General features: G+C 27.4%; 1 protein-coding gene across 1 annotated transcript in view; it reads right to left on the bottom strand.

Annotated features, from left to right (window-relative positions):
• The window catches only part of mRpL1 (mitochondrial ribosomal protein L1), a 34,252-nt gene extending 16,613 nt beyond the window's left edge, over positions 1 to 17,639 (bottom strand). The window contains exons 1-5 of the mRNA XM_075368328.1: positions 17,427 to 17,639; positions 14,973 to 15,162; positions 12,360 to 12,573; positions 4,934 to 5,101; positions 76 to 190 (exon numbers count right to left, since the gene is read on the bottom strand). Of these exons, the coding sequence (XP_075224443.1) occupies positions 76 to 190; positions 4,934 to 5,101; positions 12,360 to 12,573; positions 14,973 to 15,162; positions 17,427 to 17,448 (709 nt within the window). The 5' untranslated portion in view covers positions 17,449 to 17,639. The remainder of the gene's footprint in view (positions 1 to 75; positions 191 to 4,933; positions 5,102 to 12,359; positions 12,574 to 14,972; positions 15,163 to 17,426) is intronic.
• Positions 17,640 to 20,038: the final 2,399 nt, after the last annotated feature.

Here is a 20,038-nt window from a genome sequence, read left to right as displayed (position 1 = left end):
GTAAGGGTTTTTTCCTACTTTAAAATCAATACCACAGGTAAAGTTTTATCATAATACAAAGACATTACAACTAACCTGCTTTTGGATTAGGAAATCTTTTTTTTAATAAACCACGAAGTCCAAGCATTTCTTGAACAATATCTGGATGTGCCAGAACAAAATTAAAATCTGGAAGCATAATTCGCCCTTTCTGAAAAAATGTATTATATAAAATTATTTTTTACAGTAATAATTAAAATTGTGTAATACAATCTTACATAAACATAAATTATTATATTTTTCTGACGATAAACATAATTTTCAGCAAAAGTAAATTTCATAATTTCACCTGTGATTTGTAGAAACACATTAACAGAAATCAAACTCTAACAAAATTTTACCACCTACTAGTGGAATAAACGTTAACATTAAACTTAAATATTCACATAATTTAAACTGTATCTTATAGTTCCTTAGAAATTTTCAGAAAATTGTAAAACACAATTTTAAAGCAAGTTATGGGTAGAGATAAGATAAAACTAGAGATATTGGATGTCATGTGTTTAAAAACTATTTTGCCTTACTATAAGTAAAAGCACCTTGATTACTAATCATTTATTACCCACATAATGTAATTATTCAATGAAATCGGTGGTAAAAAAAACTTTGGATATGTACAATACTTGTTTCCTTTTAGGAAAGAGACAAGTTTCATTACGTTATAATGAAAAAAATTCCAACTAAGTATATTAGATTATAAAATCTGGTGTAATTTTTTACTTCACTGAAAAGAGTTATGTAAGAAACCATATAATGTGTATGTTGCAATCTATTCAACTACTGAACAATAAGCAACCACTCCTATACCTTCAATGAGATGAGGATGATATATAAGATGTAAATGTGGGGTAGTCTTGTACAGACTGAGGCCGACCATTCCTGAGATGTGTGGTTAATTGAACTCCAACTACTAAAGTACACGATCTGCTATTCAAATCCATATAAAAGCAACTAACTTTTATTAGATTTGAATCTCAGGCTCCAAAAATCAGCTGTTAAAATTGACCTGCAACCAGGTAGATCATAAATGGAAAACTGTAGCTCTTTTTAAATAGCAAACCAGGAAGAAAACAATATGATAAAACCACCAAATTGTAGAATTTGGTGGTTTTATCCATTTGGACCAGCAAAATGGATGAACATTCACTCACACATACAAACATTACAAAACCATCATCTATGTACACATGGTGAGCACCAATTTAAATATACATAGCCATAAAATTAGCGCCAAAATGATTCTCTGGAGGCATAATTTTTATGAATCATTAAAACTTGTTAAGCTTTTAAAAAAATATTGTAATGTTTTATCAAGGTGACCAATGAACAGAATTTTGAATACTCTTTTACTTTAAAATTTTTAAATTTTATTTTAAACTGATCATTCAAATGAATTTATATGTGCGCATGCCGTTTCAAACAGAGATCTTTTAATATATGGTGGGAATGTCAATTTTATTCCAAAATTGAAACAACTTTTCTGATGATTGACATTTAACCTGACATAAAAAAAAAATGGAAAGCTCATGAAAAACCAATGTTACCTGTGATCATAATGAATGTTCAAAAGATCGTTCTTTTGAAAACAATATTATAAGCAGGCATTAACTCTGAAAATGAAATAAATTATGTAGAAAATTATGGGCCTCTTTAGTTTGGAATAGCAGCAAACAATTGAAATGATCAACATTCCCAGTCAGATTGTTAGCACAAATTATGAAATAATTTGGATTAAATTACAGCTTTTAAAATTACAGCAAAACATCACATAAATATATTTACTTTATTCAATATACAAATAAATATGATATGAAGGACATTTCTACATGTTTGTGCAAATAGTTTTTACTAATGTCAATTTACTGATAATGTAACATAAAATCTTTAAGAGAAAACCGATTCTTTTTATCATCACTCAATGATTGGTTTAATGAAATTTTCCATTACTTTCTGTTTTGCTAATCTTTGAATATCAAAATAATTGTCACATTCAACATCTTTAATTTTTGTTTAGTTACTCAATCTAAAAATCCACTTCAAATTTTGTCTTACCCTGAACGTTGTACAACAATATTAACCAAAAATTAATCCAATATAGAAAGTGTAAAACAAAGCATAATACATACTGTTGCACTTAACAGGAGAGTGCTTTAATGTATCATTTAACAACCTAATTCTTCTCCTAGTAAAACTTTTACCACAGGCTTATTTTTTATGGTAACTGAAGATACTCTTTTCTTTCTTTTTTGTACTTTTTTACCTTGTGCATTTACCTGTTTCTGTCATTATTTTTTGTTTCCATTGTTGCTACTTATTTATCGTTGTTCTAATGCTATTCTACTGTTTGTGATATTTTTGTTTTGTATTTACCCATATTTGTTTATTTGTCAGCCTTTTATTTATGTTTGTTTTCTTTTTCATTCATTCATCTATCAACCTGTATTCATAATTACATAAAAATTTTCTATTTGATAAAATCAAACATCATGTGAGAACTGAATGTGCTGGGACACATGTGGTCCATAGATTGCACAAGTTATAGAACCCAGTGATGATAGTGCTTATGACATAATGAGTGTATTACGTTTACTGTTATTATAATCACATAATATTAACAATTATTAAAATCCACCTTATCAGCACATTGAAATATTCTCTACATCTTTTGGCTTACTTGAATGCCATCATCAGGAGTAAAAATATCAAATTGAAGTCAAAATTTAAAACTCCTTTTTTAACCCCTGATGATGACTTTCAAGTAAGTCGAAAGCTCTAGAGAATATTTCAATGTGCTGGAAAGGTGGATTTTAATAATTGTTAATATTATTTAATTAATTAACATATCAGCGGTACCATGTTCGAGAAATCAGTTATTAAAATCATTTTCAGTTTCCTCATACATTCTTCATAAAACTCATTTAAATTCATAAAAACCTCATATTCATTCATGATATAAAACCTCTTCATTTTAAATTTTGCCAACTTAATTTTCAACATGCACCACATATTAGAGCCTCTATTCTTTGCCTACTGGATTTCTTACTTTTCATTGTTTTGTTGCATTATAAATATATTTTTTATTATTAAAATAACCCTCGTATTATAAAAGCAGATGTTTAAGACTGATAAAAGGTAAAACAGTTATGATATTTCAATAATTTGAACTTTTAGTATCTACTGTTTACTCAAACTAAGGATGGATTTTTATATATATATATATATATATATATATATATATATATATATATCTATCTTATTTCATAGAAATTAATATATTACATTATTATGATTAAGTTTCATATTATTCCTCTGTACTGTTAAATTATATTTAAATAAATCACCTAGTACAGAATATTAAGATGAGCCATATCTTACCTTAATTTTTCATGAAAGTACTTTTGTGGAGTCCTGCATCCTCAGTCATGATTGAAATAATTCTGTTATTGCATAACAGAAATTTAAAAATAAAAATACTAAGATAATAAAAATTGCGTATTAATTTTGCATAAGTATTCATCTGTTATAGTTTGTATAAGACCGTCTCCTTTGAACACTATCATATTGTTTATCAAATTGAATTTTGTTTGTATTTATATGTGTAATATTTTCCTAATATATATGTTAATGTCATTTATTAATATCTAATATTCCTAAATTTGAGTTAATATCAGAAACAGTGTTTGTTGTTTATTAGATGGTCTGCCATATTAGATAAACCTAATTTATTATTTTCGTAATTTCTATAATATTCAAGAAATTCAGTTTTAAAGGATCTATTTGTTTTCATTAACATTTAACTTTCATTACATTTAACTTTATAAATTCTACCCAGATTGTTTAATTTTATTATTTTTGTTTTTTAAATATTTTATTATGTGGTTATTAGGTCTGTATGCTGGTTTAAATATCTTTTTTGGTAATGTTGTCAATAGTATTATTAATATATAAATACCTTATACCTTTTTTTTATCTAATAGCCTTCATTTCCACGGTCTTGGGATGCTGATATGCAACAGAATACTTGGTTCAGATAAAAAAAGGTACTGAGAAACCTCGCCACATTCCTCATTATGGTCTTGGAGCTTAATACTCTTGAGAATAGCTATGTGATTTTTGAGAGTATTTTGTGACTAATGTCAGATTGTCTACAATCTCTGTCATTGTGGTTCTTAACATGTACACAAACTAAACTATTATACTAATAGAGTGACTTTCTATTATAAACAAATTGGCTGCCACTCCTCAGTCTACCTGTAGACTGTGAGGAATAGTGTGGTTGTTCAGAAAAGTTTTAAATGATTTATTGTACATATACTTGGTAGCCTGGTAATGTTTTGCAGCCTGTAGGGGGATACTAAACAACATATTTGTACTTAGCACTACCTATTGAGGATTGTTAGAAATAGTTTTTCAGCTGATGCTGTTGTAGCACAGATATCTACAAGAGATTGCTAAATTGATGTCCATGATTTGCAGTCAGTGTCAAACATTCACATATATGAAACTATAATTTTCATAACAATACTAATTATAAGAATAAAATAAAATTCAACAAAAATTAACAATAAACATTAAAACTGATGAAGAAATTAGATAAATAAATAAAATCATAATATGTAAATTAGGTTGTGGCAATCTCAGGTACACCACAGTTAATTTATTTATTACAAGTATGTCATGAAAATCACCAGCGATGTTATGTATGTTCTTATTATGCAATATTAGTTTAAAATTTTTATAAAATACAGTACTTTTAAAACAATATTTGGCATCAAATATTGTTTTTTTTCATTTTTTCATTTTTTTCCTTTTTTTCATTTGGCATCTTAGGAATGATTATCCATACATATTGTAGCAACAAAAAAAAATTGAATACTTAAAAAAAAATACTTACTTCAATATCTCTGATGATTTCCGTTCCCCCAACTAATGTAGCACCAGCCTCTTCAGCAGCTAACTTCTCTGCAGGTGATTTACAAAATACTATTATTGTACGATCCTCACCATGATCAAATCCATGAGGAATCATAGCAGTTCTAGAAAATTTCTCAACAAACTTAGTCTGTAAAATATATATATAAAAAGAGATTAAATTTAAACAGAAAAATGCAGCACTTTTTTAATACTCAAATAAATTTTTATAAATACTTAGAACATTTTAATTACAGCCAAGTGCAGATTTTTACAAGACCTTTTCACTTTCTTCTGCTTCAATTTATTTCACAGTTTCAACCTGTTTTCAATGTTGCCCTCATCTTCTCACTGCCACTTTTACATCCTTTTTTTCAACTTTTCTTGTAAAAACCTCCAGATAATTTTATTTTAGTTTTTATTTCTCTCAAAACATATTATAATAGCATTTATTCTATTATTTTTATATAATCATACCAGGGAATGGACATTCCTCAGTATTTTCTTTCATCTCTTATTTCAGATGACTATTTAAGTGCTACTAATATAATATTTCTTTTAATTTCTTTAACTGTATTTCTGTATCATCATTCATCCTTTCACAATATATCTTACTGTGAGGATGAGACAAAGCTTATACATTAATATCTTTTCCTCATTACGACTTTACTATCCCAAATATTTTAACCAATTTTTACTGACTAGTGTGGCTCACTGTGAATTGACATGGCCCCCACTTCTTTTATATTATTTTTTGTCAGTGTAATGCACACATGTACTTCTTAAAATTGTAATGCAGTTTAAATATATAATTAAAAAATAAAATAGTTCCAAAAATTCCAACTACATGTCAGTTATATAATTAAAACGACATGTTATACTGAAATTCTTCACTTTATAATCATTGATGTAATAAAGTAATATGATAATCAATAGATGCTGTTACTTAATGAAAATCCATCATAACAAAAGAAAATAACAAATATAATTGATTTTACAAAACAACTGTTTCAGTATGCAGTACCATCTCATCACATGTTAAAAACAGAATCAGATTCTGTTTGTAACACTCAAAAAGTAAAACACTGTATCTTTCTAAATTTTCCGTTAGACACTCAGTTTGTAATATTTTAGGAAGGTACTTTGTACCAAAACAGGCTGTTATGATTTTTAAAATAATTTTGTGAAAATCAAATTAAAACAATTGATTACTTTTTTTTTAACTATTTAAAATAATCTGGCTAACTTATTACACTATAACATATTAAATAAAACAATTTATTCAATACCTTATGTATTTTACTGTATGCTTACTAGTGCATTATGTACTATATATTCATAAATGTCTGCTTTATTGATGTTTATTTTTACAAAATGTAATTCAATTCAAAAAAGTATCAAAAATTTATGTTACTAAAAAATAAACATTTGTCTCAAAAGAAAACCAAATTAAGTAATTTTTTTTTCTTATATTTTAATCCTTAATTTTATTTTTTTATTCAATAAAAGAGTTTTTTGAAATTATTTTCATGGGTAAAATTATAAGTGAAATGGTTAATAGAATATCGTTCTATTTTATTTAATCTTTCTAAGATAACATGTGTCACCTCACCATCTAAAATCTTGTCTCCAGGTGCAAATTCTAATTCTTCTCTGTTTATTTTTATACACCTTCAAAGTTCTCTCCCATCTATCAACATTATCATCTTCCCTTTGCTTATATTAAAGAGATTTAAACTATAAAACCAGAATTAAATTTCACAGGATAATATCATTTTGTGCTACGGACACAATAGAATTTAAATACAAGATTAAACTACACTTTAAAAAAAAAAAAAAAAAAAATAGCTAACTCTTAATTAAAAAAGTAAGTTATCTTATAAAAGATGCACAGAACTGTTATAGATTAGAATGATATGAAGAACGAACTTCAGTGAATATTACAATTACTGATGTTATAGTACTACTGCATTATTACACTTTGATACCTACATTTTTTAATTAACATTGCACATTGTGTGGATATGATTGCATTAATATTTCTATCAAGGAGGTTGAAAGTTCAAGGCCTAGTCAAACCAGTTATATTTTAACGCTAATGAAACCTTGATACTGTTCCCAGTCATCATTTTGCTGCTGGATTCTAATCTACAATACATCCTGGCCTAGTAATCCATGGATGTAACAAACTTCAGTATACTAATGATGCAAATAAAATATATAACTCTTATTCAAGAAACCTGGACTAAATAACTGGAGACTTCCAGAATATCATAAGAATCAGTCGATTCAATTAAATTTTTCTCACTCATAAAATAATACTTTAGATAATTGAATTTAAACTTGCTAAACGAAGTATCTTTACAATATTTAATCACTTTGCCATTAACAGTTTATTTAGACTCTTCATCAATGTAGTTCAACAAGTACAACAAAAGGAGTAGTCATGACCCAGAATTTGTACAAATACTTATTTCCTTAAAAATATAAAGTTGTAAAAGTAAGGTATTTATAATAAATCAATTATTTTAATAATGAATAACCCATAAAGTAGCTCCAAGAATTAAATTGAAATAAATGAAAGTTTTTTGTGAATATGTTTTTCTTTCTCTACTCATGTTTTATTTTTACAACAAAATCTGAATTTTCAATAATTAGTTTATTAGTTCGTTTAATAAATAAAATATATCTAAGGAAAATTATAAAAAAAAATCCATTCATCATCTAATTTGTGTAAGTATGAAAATAAATTTAAATACAACATCAAGAATAATGTAAGAATAATATAACATTTGAAATATTAACCAAATATTTTAAATATTTAAACATTCAAGATTTTGTTAATCCTCAAATTTATTCCAACATAATTTTAATTAAAAAAGAGTGAAATCAAATATTGTAAAAACACTAAGTATGAAACATATTTTTTTCTTATTATTTAAAATTTGGCAATAAAATAAAATTTTGTATTCTACTGCACTTAAATGCACTCCTTCAGTTACTCTATTTTCACCTAATATTCTGGTTTTAACCCACCGGGTTGATCTAGTGGTGAACGCGTCTTCCCAAATCAGCTGATTTGGAAGTCGACAGTTCCAGCGTTCCAGTCCTAGTAAAGTCAGTTATTTTTACATGGATTTGAATACTAGATTGTGGATACCGTGTTCTTTGGTGGTTGGGTTTCAATTAACCACATGTCTCAGGAATAGGCAAACTGAGACTGTACAAGACTACACTTCATTAACACTCATACATATCATCCTCCTCATTCATCCTCTGAAGTAATACCTGAACGGTAATACCCGGAGGCTAAACAAGAAAAAAAAAACATCTTGGTTTCATAAATGGAATTAAAACAATTATTCTTTTCTACAGAATATTCCAGTAAATTTAGAACGCAGAAAAAAAGCTGGATTTTTTGCCATCTGTTCTAGCTTCTATTGTAACATCACTGTTACAATCTGCATTATCATAGCTATTTTAATTTTGCTATTATAGTCATAATGATCGTTGATCAGATATGAATTGACTTTAAATATTTACACAACATAGAGAAGAACGTATGGTAATTAATAGTTGTATTTCAGAACAACAGGAATACTGCACATTATTTTGGTTACTGTCTTTATTCACATTAATCACTAGAAATAATCATTTTACAATGTTTTGTAAGTATTGGTGATTAGTTAATTAATACTTAATATTTTTTATTCATTTAATTTTTTATATACCAATGCTTTAATATGTAATGATTGTGATAACAATCAAACTGGAAATTTGGTTTTAAATTTTAAATAAAATATTTTTATAAACATTTTTTGAATACTTTCTTGTTTTCCACTTTATTTCTATAGTAAGGCTTATATAAGTGATATATAAAATGCTATTAAATTCAAGAAAGTAAAACAATCAGACAAAAAGGAAGGAAAATAATTGGAATAAATAAATATCTAAATATGATAAAAAAGAAACACTAACATATAGAAGTAATATTGTCACATACACTACATTACACAGGAAAAATAACAGGTTGGATCTTTTAATGAAGAAAGAAAAATTCCTGAAGTTGCTTTTACAGAAACTGAATGTTAATGTGCAAAAAAAGAGGAAGAAGGATAAATATGAAGAAAAATCTAAAAAATTTATTGCTGTTCAAGGTCTCTTAAAAGTAAAAAAATGGAACAGTTCAAACATAAAGAGAGAAATGCATGAATTATTACAGCAATTATAAAATCTAGCTATATGCTACATAATTTCCATGAAATGGCTAAATATAATTTGTTTGATAACATATAGAAATTATTTGAAAAATTATAAATGGAATTTATGCTAAAGTTATCTGCAATGTTAAAAGACTGTGTTATGATAACTGAATATCTAATTCAAATAATACTTTAAAGCTATGTGGGAAGTTACGTGAAAGCGGATTTGGAAATAAAACAGATAACATCACCAAAAATGTAAAAGGACTGTTATCTCATTTTCCAGCTAAAAATCAAAGGAATTTAATACATCTTTTTGCAGTATTTCAAATAATAATAATAATATTGATTCATCTCAAAAGTCATTCTTCAGAGAGTCATATTCAGAGGGTACTTATGAAATTCCAACCAATATTTTAAAATAAAGTATTTTCCAGCTGCTTTAAGATTTCTGTTATACTGATCTCCTAAAGATTCAGCACTTAATTTGTAAAATTACAGGTCAATTTAATTTTGTCTGTATGTTCTAAAAGTATTTGAAAGGAATAATGAAAAATAAAATTTTAACAATTTCTGAAAAGCTTAATGTAATTATGTTGGACTAAATCCATTTGAGTGGTTATATCACTACCCAGTTACATGGACTTCTTAACCAACATCATTATATGGCTACTTGCCCACAAGTAGAAACTCGCACCATGTCCTATATTCATTCTTTCCAATTTCCAACATAATCCCACTTCCTTTTAAATCCTCTACAATTATTGCTATTGTCTGTACTTTCTATTACCCTTCCAGCATAGTTTTCATGTAATTCTCTTCTTATGCTTTTCTCAAATTTTCCCCCTTTATATTTTAATATTAAATTTCTTTAGCAACTTTTCTCAACATTTTTAATTTTGCTTGCTTACTATTAATATTTTCATGGTATATCTAACACCCAAACCAATTTCACCTGTATTATACGTTTATTTGAGGCAAGCCTCTTAAGATCATCTCTATTATCTTAAATTTACAGCTTAACTTTTGAAAGTTCTCATTAACTTTTTAAGTAATTACAAGGTTTAATCTCTTCCAGCCTCTCTTCTTTCCAACTTCAGCTGATCCTTCAGGTTTTTTTTATCAATTGATTTCCTAACATGATACATCATAGCTTTTCTCTTTTGGACTGTTTTTATTAAGCTTCTATTCTCAATCTTCCTTCTTACTTCATTTTTCATCAAGTCAATGTTTTTACTTTTCTTTAACCTCCACTATAATCATAATTTTAAATGCCCCTAGCCTTTCTTAATGTCTACATTTCATGTCCTCACAGAAACATATCCCAAACATAATACTCCACAAGACGGTTTTTCAAGTTTTTCTTTCTACTAAATGCTTTCTAAGCCAATTATATTCTAGTTTTTATTTCCTTAAATTCTCAAATGTTTCTGATAATATATGTATATGTACCATCGAATAACTATGCTTTAATGCACTATTAATTATTCTGTATATGTCCCCGGTTTGTTTGCATTAATAAAAAATTCACTGTTTGTCTATAAATGTATGTTTTATTATGAATACAGATTATAACATGTTGAATTTAATGGCTTTATATTATTAGTCAATGATATATATACTGATTAACTTATATATTAGAATTATGAAAATTATATTAGTACTTGTGAAAAGTTAACTTACACTTATAAAGATTAGATTTAGACTAACAATACAATTAAGAAATAGTAATATATTATATAAATCAGCTGGTGAACTTGCTAACTTGTATAACAAATTTATATGCCTTTAATGAGAAAGACGAATAGACCTTCTTCTTACTTAAATGTAATTTATTTACATTAAAAAGGAGGAAATGATAGGTGAGTCTGAACAATATATTTCCTATATATCAGTACAGATTTATTATTCAATTCTTCCTTGTTTTGTACAGACATCCACTGACTTACATCCATTGATTTTCACTACTTTTGTTTTCTTAACATTCATTTTTATAGCCTGTTCTATGACATATAAGAGTCATGTAATGGCATGGTCATTACATGACTAGCAAGTACGTATATTTTCAACCAAAAACCTGTTACAAAACAGATAAAAACCAAATACCAAACAGCCAAAAGGATGGTGAGTAGTAGTATCTGGAACATGATTTTATCTTCTTTTCCTTTAAAAAAACAGTGAACAGGGCCAGTATATTTATATTTAACCTTTCTAGATTGAAAATCCCAACACCATGTGACAACTTTTCTCAGAATACACTACAATAGGTTTTGAAAAATGATTAAACATACACACTTGACTTATATGTAGACAGATTACATTTTTAAGCTTTTCTGTCATAAACTCTGATTTAATAAGGGTAGCAATAATTATTGAATAAACAAGATAAATATTATTTTTAGAAAATTTAATAATCTTTGAGTATACTGCTTCTTTCATAAAAGTTAATCAGAATTAACAAATTTTGAAAATATTTTATTTTCAATTTTTTAAAATGATTAAATAATATTTTACAAACAAAAAGATTACTGTTTTTAATTCCAAATGTGATTGCGATTTACAGATTCCAAGATAAAAGCATGCAGTGAACTACACCCAGAGTTGATTAACAGTTATCCACAGGAAACGGTTTATACACGCAGCATTGATTATTGGTATTCTTTCTTAGTTTGCACAATCTAATTTCCAAGATTCCCAAACATTTCAAGAGAAAGGAATGGAGTAGTTGTTCCCATGGTTTCAAGAATATACAAGATTAATATATAACTAAGAGTGCTAACTGTTTATATAAACAGTTCTTGAGCACTTTTATTAAAAATTGAGCAATCTTATTAAAAATTAAATTTCTTAATGATAAAAGATTTAATTATTATATTCAATTTTAATTAATCATCCATACATAATTTATTTTAAAAACTCAAATGATTTTGATTATTCTGCTACAGTAGAATTAATAAAAGATACACTAATGAATAAAAAAGACAACAAATATAAAAAAAGGTTTCTGTATTAATATAAATTAAAAAAAAAAAACAAAACTCAAAAAAAGTAATAAAACCTGATAATAAGCAATCCAATCAAAAGCTAAGATTGGTTAACAATGTAGCCTGTTGTACCAAACTTTTCACCTGGTCTGGTCATCATACCCTATAATTATTATAAACATTAATAATATGAAATAGACAAAACATTATTTATTGCACTTACTGGTTTAGAAGTAGACATATCAAGTTCAATTAAGACTTCCAGTGGGGCTTCAGGTTGATTAAAAATGGTGGGATGATGTGTTTCACGATGACACTCAACAGCCTCAGCAAAACTGAACAGTCTCCAACGATAATACCTTGCAATCCATACATCATCTGATGATACAGTTTTCCATTCTTCTGCTATTCGTTTTGACTCGAATACACTAGTCTCACTATGAAAGTATCAAAACAGAATGGCAGTATAATATATGAATATAATAACCTGATGCAGAAATAGTAAATAAAACTATTAAAGTAATGCAGTAAACAGTTATTGAGCTCCTATTCTGGTTACATTATACAAAAATACAAATTTAATAAAAAAAACTTTGTAGTTAACCTCATCATAATCCCTTGTTTTCTTTGAAATTCCATGATTTATATAACATGTTTTAAATGTAGAAGATCCACTCTTTTACAACAAAAAACAATTTGTCAAAAGAAAAGTTATGAATGGTTAAATGCTCCTAATATGCCTTACATTATTACGGAATGGTGTACATTTTAAGATATGTACACCACTTTAATCAGGTAGATTCTTTATAGGTTTCTAACATTTAGAGAAGCTCTCTTGTCTAAATAAGTATGGTACTTACGTATTAACACCACCGTAGCTACAGCTTTATTTAAAAACAAAGTAGTCAATCGGGTTTCGGTGGAAAATGGGCTGATATAAAGTTTAACATAGATTCAAAACAGTCTCTTTATTAATTTTAATAAATATATTTATTTATTTTATAAATATAATTTAACCAAACTTAACCTACGCTCGCTAACTTTGACTAATTAACAGGAGTGTTTTAATTATTTAAATAATAAATAATTGCAATAATTACTGAATTTATTAAATAAATACTCAAAAAATTACGGTGTTAATTAGTCAAGGTTAGCGAGCGTAGGTTAAGTTTGGTTAAATTATATTTATAAAATATTTACCATATTTATAAATAACCATTTATTAAAATTAATAAAGAGACTGTTCATTTTCCACCGAAATCCGATTGACTACTTCGTTTTTAAATAAAGCTGTAGCTGCGGTGGCGTTAATACGTAAGTACCATAATTTTTGTAAGAGATCAAGCATCTAGGGTTAAATTATCTGGTTTCTTTAAAGAAGAAAAACGTGTTTCCTTAGCTGTTTCCAGATCTGCAGACCTTATTAGACCACAAATTGGAAGCAAACAATTTTAAATTATATTGGCTTACACTCATAGAACTTCCAACAAATGCTCGTGCTCATGCCCACACACATACATACACTCATACGCAAAAAAGATCTGAACAAGTTTCATATACAAAATACTACCCGTTCTCAAATCACTACCATACAAGACAATGAACTAGACCTAATTATGTTCAGCCAATCTTGGTAAATTGTTTTGTCATGTACAAAAACATATTACTGTACTATACAAAAGTTTCTATACTGTAACGTAGTACAAAAAAACAACTTTTGTCATATTTTGTGTGAAATTCATTGGAAAGCTTTTATCCTGTTTCTCTGTTTATTTTCTGAATGAACAATAAAATTAAAAATTCTGTGGTAAGTGCAATGAGATTAGTTATTAAATTTCTTAATGCAAAAATTATGTGAATAGTAAAATTCATCGATAGGTAAGGATGTTCAAGGTGGTATTCTACATTTGTTAAAACAGCGTGGATTAAGTAGAAAATTTAATGTAGAGAGAAAACACATTCCATCCCATATATGTTCATGACAATGATATCTAAAACAAACAAATTGGTCACTAGCTATTGTTACAAATGATATGTCACGTCGATGTATTAATTAGGCAGGATTGGCATCACACAATTTATGTCAATCAAAAATGCCCACCACACAATCTATAAAACTGTCAACATTCAGGTAAACAAGAATTTATAAGAGGTCTATTACCAATTAATACAAACCAAATAGAATGGATTTATTGTTCTTATGTCATTACGAAAAGCAGGAAATTTATTTTTATGCCAACCAAAAATGTCAACTGATGTAATACCTTATTCACCATCCACTTCCAACAAATTTAAACAAATGCTTTTGACTCAGCTTTCTGGGTGAAATATGAATTTTCAAAGGACGGTCTCTAACCTTGGTTCATTCTTTATTGAATTTATTACAAAAGAGTCAATTAAAGTTGACATCTAAACTGAAATGGTAAAGTAATTGAGGGGGCAATCCATCATCACAAGTCTATTATCAACCATATTCTTCTTAAAACTTAGACCACACCAATTCTGCCCAAGAAATCTAATTAAAGAACATTTTACTTCCAATCTACTTAGGAAGGGTATGCATCACGAGTGGTAAAGAGGCTACAGAAGCTTCATTATTTTTCTGAATGGACTGGGAGCAGACTAGTGATTAGAGTATACAGAGAATTATTACACGTTATAAATGCTTAAATATCAAAGAAAATGTGTGAAAAATTGCCATAATGTAAGTAAAAATTAAAAAAAAATCTGTTAAAGAAATTCTAATAGGTTACTTTCTTTTAGTAAAATGGGTACTACTTTTCTTAAAATACTCATATATTAATGTATATTTTTTATTAATAAATTAGTTATGTACCTGAGTTTTTTTGCACGCAACTTATGTGGTATGAAACCTAATTTTTGAATTTCTACTTTGACCTTTTTCCTTTGAGCTTTCATACGAGTACCCTTACGTGCGGCATAATTTCGAAACTGTAATATATCAAAACCTACAGTACTCTTTGTCCCACCAGTATTTAATAAAAGAAAATTACTCAGTAACCTTCCTGAAAACAAATACAAAAAAATTATAAATACCTATCCTAAATATAAAACCAATACTTTATCTTAATTTATAATACAAACAAATTAATCATCTTAAGTGCACACATTATTCCATTTTATCATAAAGCATGTATAGAAAAATATAATGGTACTGACCTATACATTCTCATATACAGATTTATTCAAATAAAACAATAACATGTATTTCCATATTATCGTTTACTAGCCTAATGCAATAATCTACAATTTTTTTTCTGATTAATAGAAAGTTTTCCACTTTCACTTTCAATCAGATCTTTCATTTAAATGTAACCACAAAAATATAACTAGATATATAACAACAATAATTAACTTTATTTCATATCATTCATTGAATACAATCTATTGCCAGAAAGTCATGTAATTTATAGATTTTTTATATGATTAATTTATCATATATGCTCAAACCTGAGACCTTCCAGATGAAAGGCTAAGACACTAGTAATCTGTCATACAGATAGTTATATTTTTTGTCTGAGCACAAATCCAGTATGTACTAAAAACCCAATAATGAACTAAACTGTGGTATAAAAAAAGCAATTTTATTTCACAAAGAAAGAAAATCAAATTTTGTAAATTTAAAAAACTTTAACATTTCAAGGTAAAAGAACAACAATTGGATCTTTTCTGTTAATTTGTCAAGAAGGTGAACTAATACTAAATTGTCAAACATAATTTTATTTTGCAATGATGCAATAATACTACAAAAATAAATGAATAAAATAAATTGAAGTCATCATACAATTCAGATAAGATGTAATATGAGTCACTGAATGATTAGTCATCAAGATGGACCTTCCTGCTGATTCTCAGTACTTATTTCATTTTTGTTGTGGGTAGAACTGTGTCTGTCTTAATTTTATATCATTAGTTGACCAACGTAAAAGAAGAGCAAATGTAGTCACATTTCTGCAAGAATATCAAATTTTACGTAACTGTATGAACTCAAGGGCAAGATGTGGTTTTGCAAATTGTACTGTTGGATCAGGTCCATGGATGGGATTGTAGGATGTGTACCACAGTAGGTTAATTTAAACAGGGTCATATGGGTACATTCCTTATGGGTTCAAGATTATATTTTTTATTTACTGTTGGGAAAGAGTCTGTCATCAAATTCTGTGAACAATTGGAAATAAACCACTTACAAGAAAATAAACTTATACAATCAATTTGGTGAATTTGATTCAACTGTTGAAATCAAATGAAAGTATATTTTGTTGTCAGAATTTTTTTTTTTTTTTGAGGGTGAAAATTGCTTTTGCGTTATTATTGCCTGTAAAAATGAAGTTGGCTGGTTCCTACTGCAGTAATGGGTTTTCGGCAGTTATTTCAGGGAAACAGAAGAATGTTTCCTCGTACAAGTGGCAAATAGTAGTGTGAAAGCAATGCTTCCTACTATTAAGTAAAGAATAAGGCTAAGATCCACAATACTTTCCGACAAATAGCATGCCTACACGGTATTCAAAATTTGCCCAACATATATTCATCAGATGTCAACCTTACACAAAATTTTGTGCAGACAGAAGCTAGAATGCAATCAATTGAAAGCCTATGAAGATTGGCCAAGCAATGAAAAAAAAGTGGAGTTCGGCACCACTTGAAAATTGCTGGACTGTAGTTGGAGCAATTTATGTTGTGCTGTTATAAGAACATGATTTGTTTGAACAGATTCTGAGACAAAGCTACGTGTTGATCTGGTATTCCCAGTAAAGATGTGTAATAATATATTTTAGTAACAATGATTATATTACAATAAAAGAATTATTAGTTCCACTTTTTTGATCCTTAACAGAAAAGATACGAATAATTAGCAATAAAGGCTACAAAAACTAAAAAACATTGCCAAAATTCAAAACTCAAATATCTAACAATCAGGAAGTGATAAAAACTACCTAAGCGCAGGTGGAGAATTGTTAAAACGTGTTTTATATTTAAAATTGGATTCATCTCCTACAACAATAAAATCATTTTACACTACATTTTACGTCCTTGATAAATTATTTTAACTTAATATTGTCGTTTACTTAAACGAAAGCCAAACAAAATCATATGCCTCTTAAACTATCTGGTATTTTTTATACAAAAAAAAATCAGTAACAGCCTAATCAGTGTGTTTGTCCCAAAATGTTGAGACAACGAAAGGTCGTTGATCTGTTGTTACTAATAAAAATCTACAATAGCTAGTTTTCATCTAAGATGAACAAGTTCAAAAAAAATATTTCATTACCTCTTCGAAGTAACTCCATCATAAAAATATAATGGACAAATTTTACGACAAAAGTATACAGTTAAGGATAAAATTAACTTATTTATTAATATAATACCATAAATAAAAGACTGAATCTAAACTAAAACTATATTAAGCAAACGTTTTTATAAAACATATCGCGCCATCATAATTGGTTAATATAACCTATATATATTCTCCGTTACTGATGGAAACTCTCGAATGAAAAAGTAGTGACAATTCGATTACTGAAACATCTCGAGATATCTCGAATTACCAACTACATCATTCCAATGGTTTTATATTATCTGCACTTTTATAATGATATTTTTAGTATATAACTATTTAAAAAAATTGTTTTCGGTACTTTCTTTCCCATAACTTCTTTTTTATTTTTTTGTAGTTATACTGTATTGTTTGCTTATATTCTGTGGATTTGTTTTCTTTGCTTACTACTGTTTAAATGTAATTCTTTCTTGGTCTGTGAAATTAAAGGATGATTCAAAAAGGACTTCACAAATTTAAAAATCATATAAAAATTTATTTAGTTAACCTACAGATTCGGTTAAGGTCTCATTTAATAGCAAAACACGTAAGTTTTGACTCACGTTATTCATTAGACTTGTGTCTCGCAACACGCAAGTGAGGATGCTGAACTTCAACGAAACAGGCCGATTGTAGTCACGCGCCACACTACTCTTGGCGCTTTATTTGAACGCGCGAGGATGCATGAACATATCAAGCAATCGGATTTATTATTAAATAATATTAATATCAAGGGATAAAAATTAGGACAAAATTCTATTTTTGTTTAATACAGCAAATGAAAAGTAATAAAATAAAAACAGGAAATAAAAATAAAACATGACCAGATTTAAACAATAAAAAATAAAAAAGAATGAAAAAAAAATTGAAAATGAGTAAAAAAATGAACGAAACATTAAAAAAATTTTTAAATTATTAAAAATATAAAAAACTTATCTGTAGTTTGAAAAACAAATAACAGAATGTAAAAAAAATATGAAATTAGGAAATTGACCAAAGCTGAAAAATCGTAAAATCGTAATAAAGAAAAGTTTAAAAAGTAAGAAAATTAATAAATCTAATTTAAATATCAATAAAAAATAATATAATTACAATATGTAACTAATCTTGAAAAAGCAAAAAAATAAAAACTTCTTTGTAATTATATTGAATAGAGATGTTATGGAACCCTACACATAACCTGTTTCTTTCAATTTGAACTCAGAAATAAGTATCATTTTACGGTGACTCATAGATTTTAATGATTGATGTATGACTATATGCAGGAAATACCTAAACAATGCAATCTTGCAATGAGTCATAACAGAGATCTTCAAAATACCGAGAAATTATCAGGTAAAATAACATTTTTAAGAACAATTATTAACAGAGTAAAAGAAAAATTATTTCAATTGAAACTTTTTATTTTCAATTTACAGGTCAAACAGAAAAAAATTTGCAAAGGAAAAAAGACTGCATCATGATCAATTCCGAGATATGCTATCTGAAGCTAATTCGGATACAGACTTAGAATTGATTAGTAAGATGATTGTCCAGACTCAAACAACCATGCGAGCGGCAAATTCTATGACACAAAGTGTCATGTTTTCATCAGAAGAACCGCCAACGAAACGTCAAAAATTTGAGCCTCAACGGAAATTTCTGTCTACCAAAAAGCAAAGGCAGAAACCGACGAATTCCATAATTGCTCCCACTGTACAAGAAAAACACGATATTGTAATAAATTTGTTATCCGATAGTAGCATTGTTTTCTCTACTTCCCAAGATTATTAATTTTGTTACTTTTTAAACTTTTCTTTTTTACGATTTTTCAGCTTTGGTCAATTTCCTAATTTCATAATTTTTTTTACATTCTATTATTTGTTTTTCAAACTAGAGATAAGTTTTTATATTTTTAATAATTTTAAAATTTTTTTAATGTTTCGTTCATTTTTTACTCATTTTCAATTTTTTTTTCATTATTTTCTATTTTTTATTGTTTAAATCTGGTTATGTTTTATTTTTATTTCCTGTTTTTATTTTATTACTTTTCATTTGCTGTATTAAACAAACAATAGAATTTTGTCCTAATTTGTATCCCTTGATATTAATATTATTTAATAATAAATCCGATTGCTTGATATGTTCATGCATCCTCGCGCGTTCAAATAAAGCGCCAAGAGTAGTGTGGCGCGTGACTACAATCGGCCTGTTTCGTTGAAGTTCAGCATCCTCACTTGCCTGTAGCGAGACACAAGTCTAATGAATAACGTGAGTCAAACGTGTTTTGCTATTAAATGAGACCTAACCGAATCTGTAGGTTAACTAAATAAATTTTTATATGATTTTTAAATTTGTGAAGTCCTTTTTGAATCATCCTTTAATTTCACAGACCAAGAAAGAATTAAATTTTAACAGTAGTAAGCAAAGAAAACAAATCCACAGAATATAAGCAAACAATACAATATAACTGTACAAAAAAATAAAAAAAATAAAAGATATGTGTAAGACAGAAAGAAAGTACCGAAAACAATTTTTTTAAATAGTTATATACTAAAAATATCTTATAAAAGTGCAGATAATATAAA

Source organism: Lycorma delicatula, chromosome 1, assembly GCF_047948215.1.
Source record: "Lycorma delicatula isolate Av1 chromosome 1, ASM4794821v1, whole genome shotgun sequence".
NCBI lineage: Eukaryota > Metazoa > Arthropoda > Insecta > Hemiptera > Fulgoridae > Lycorma > Lycorma delicatula.
This window is presented reverse-complemented; position numbering and strand designations above follow the sequence as displayed.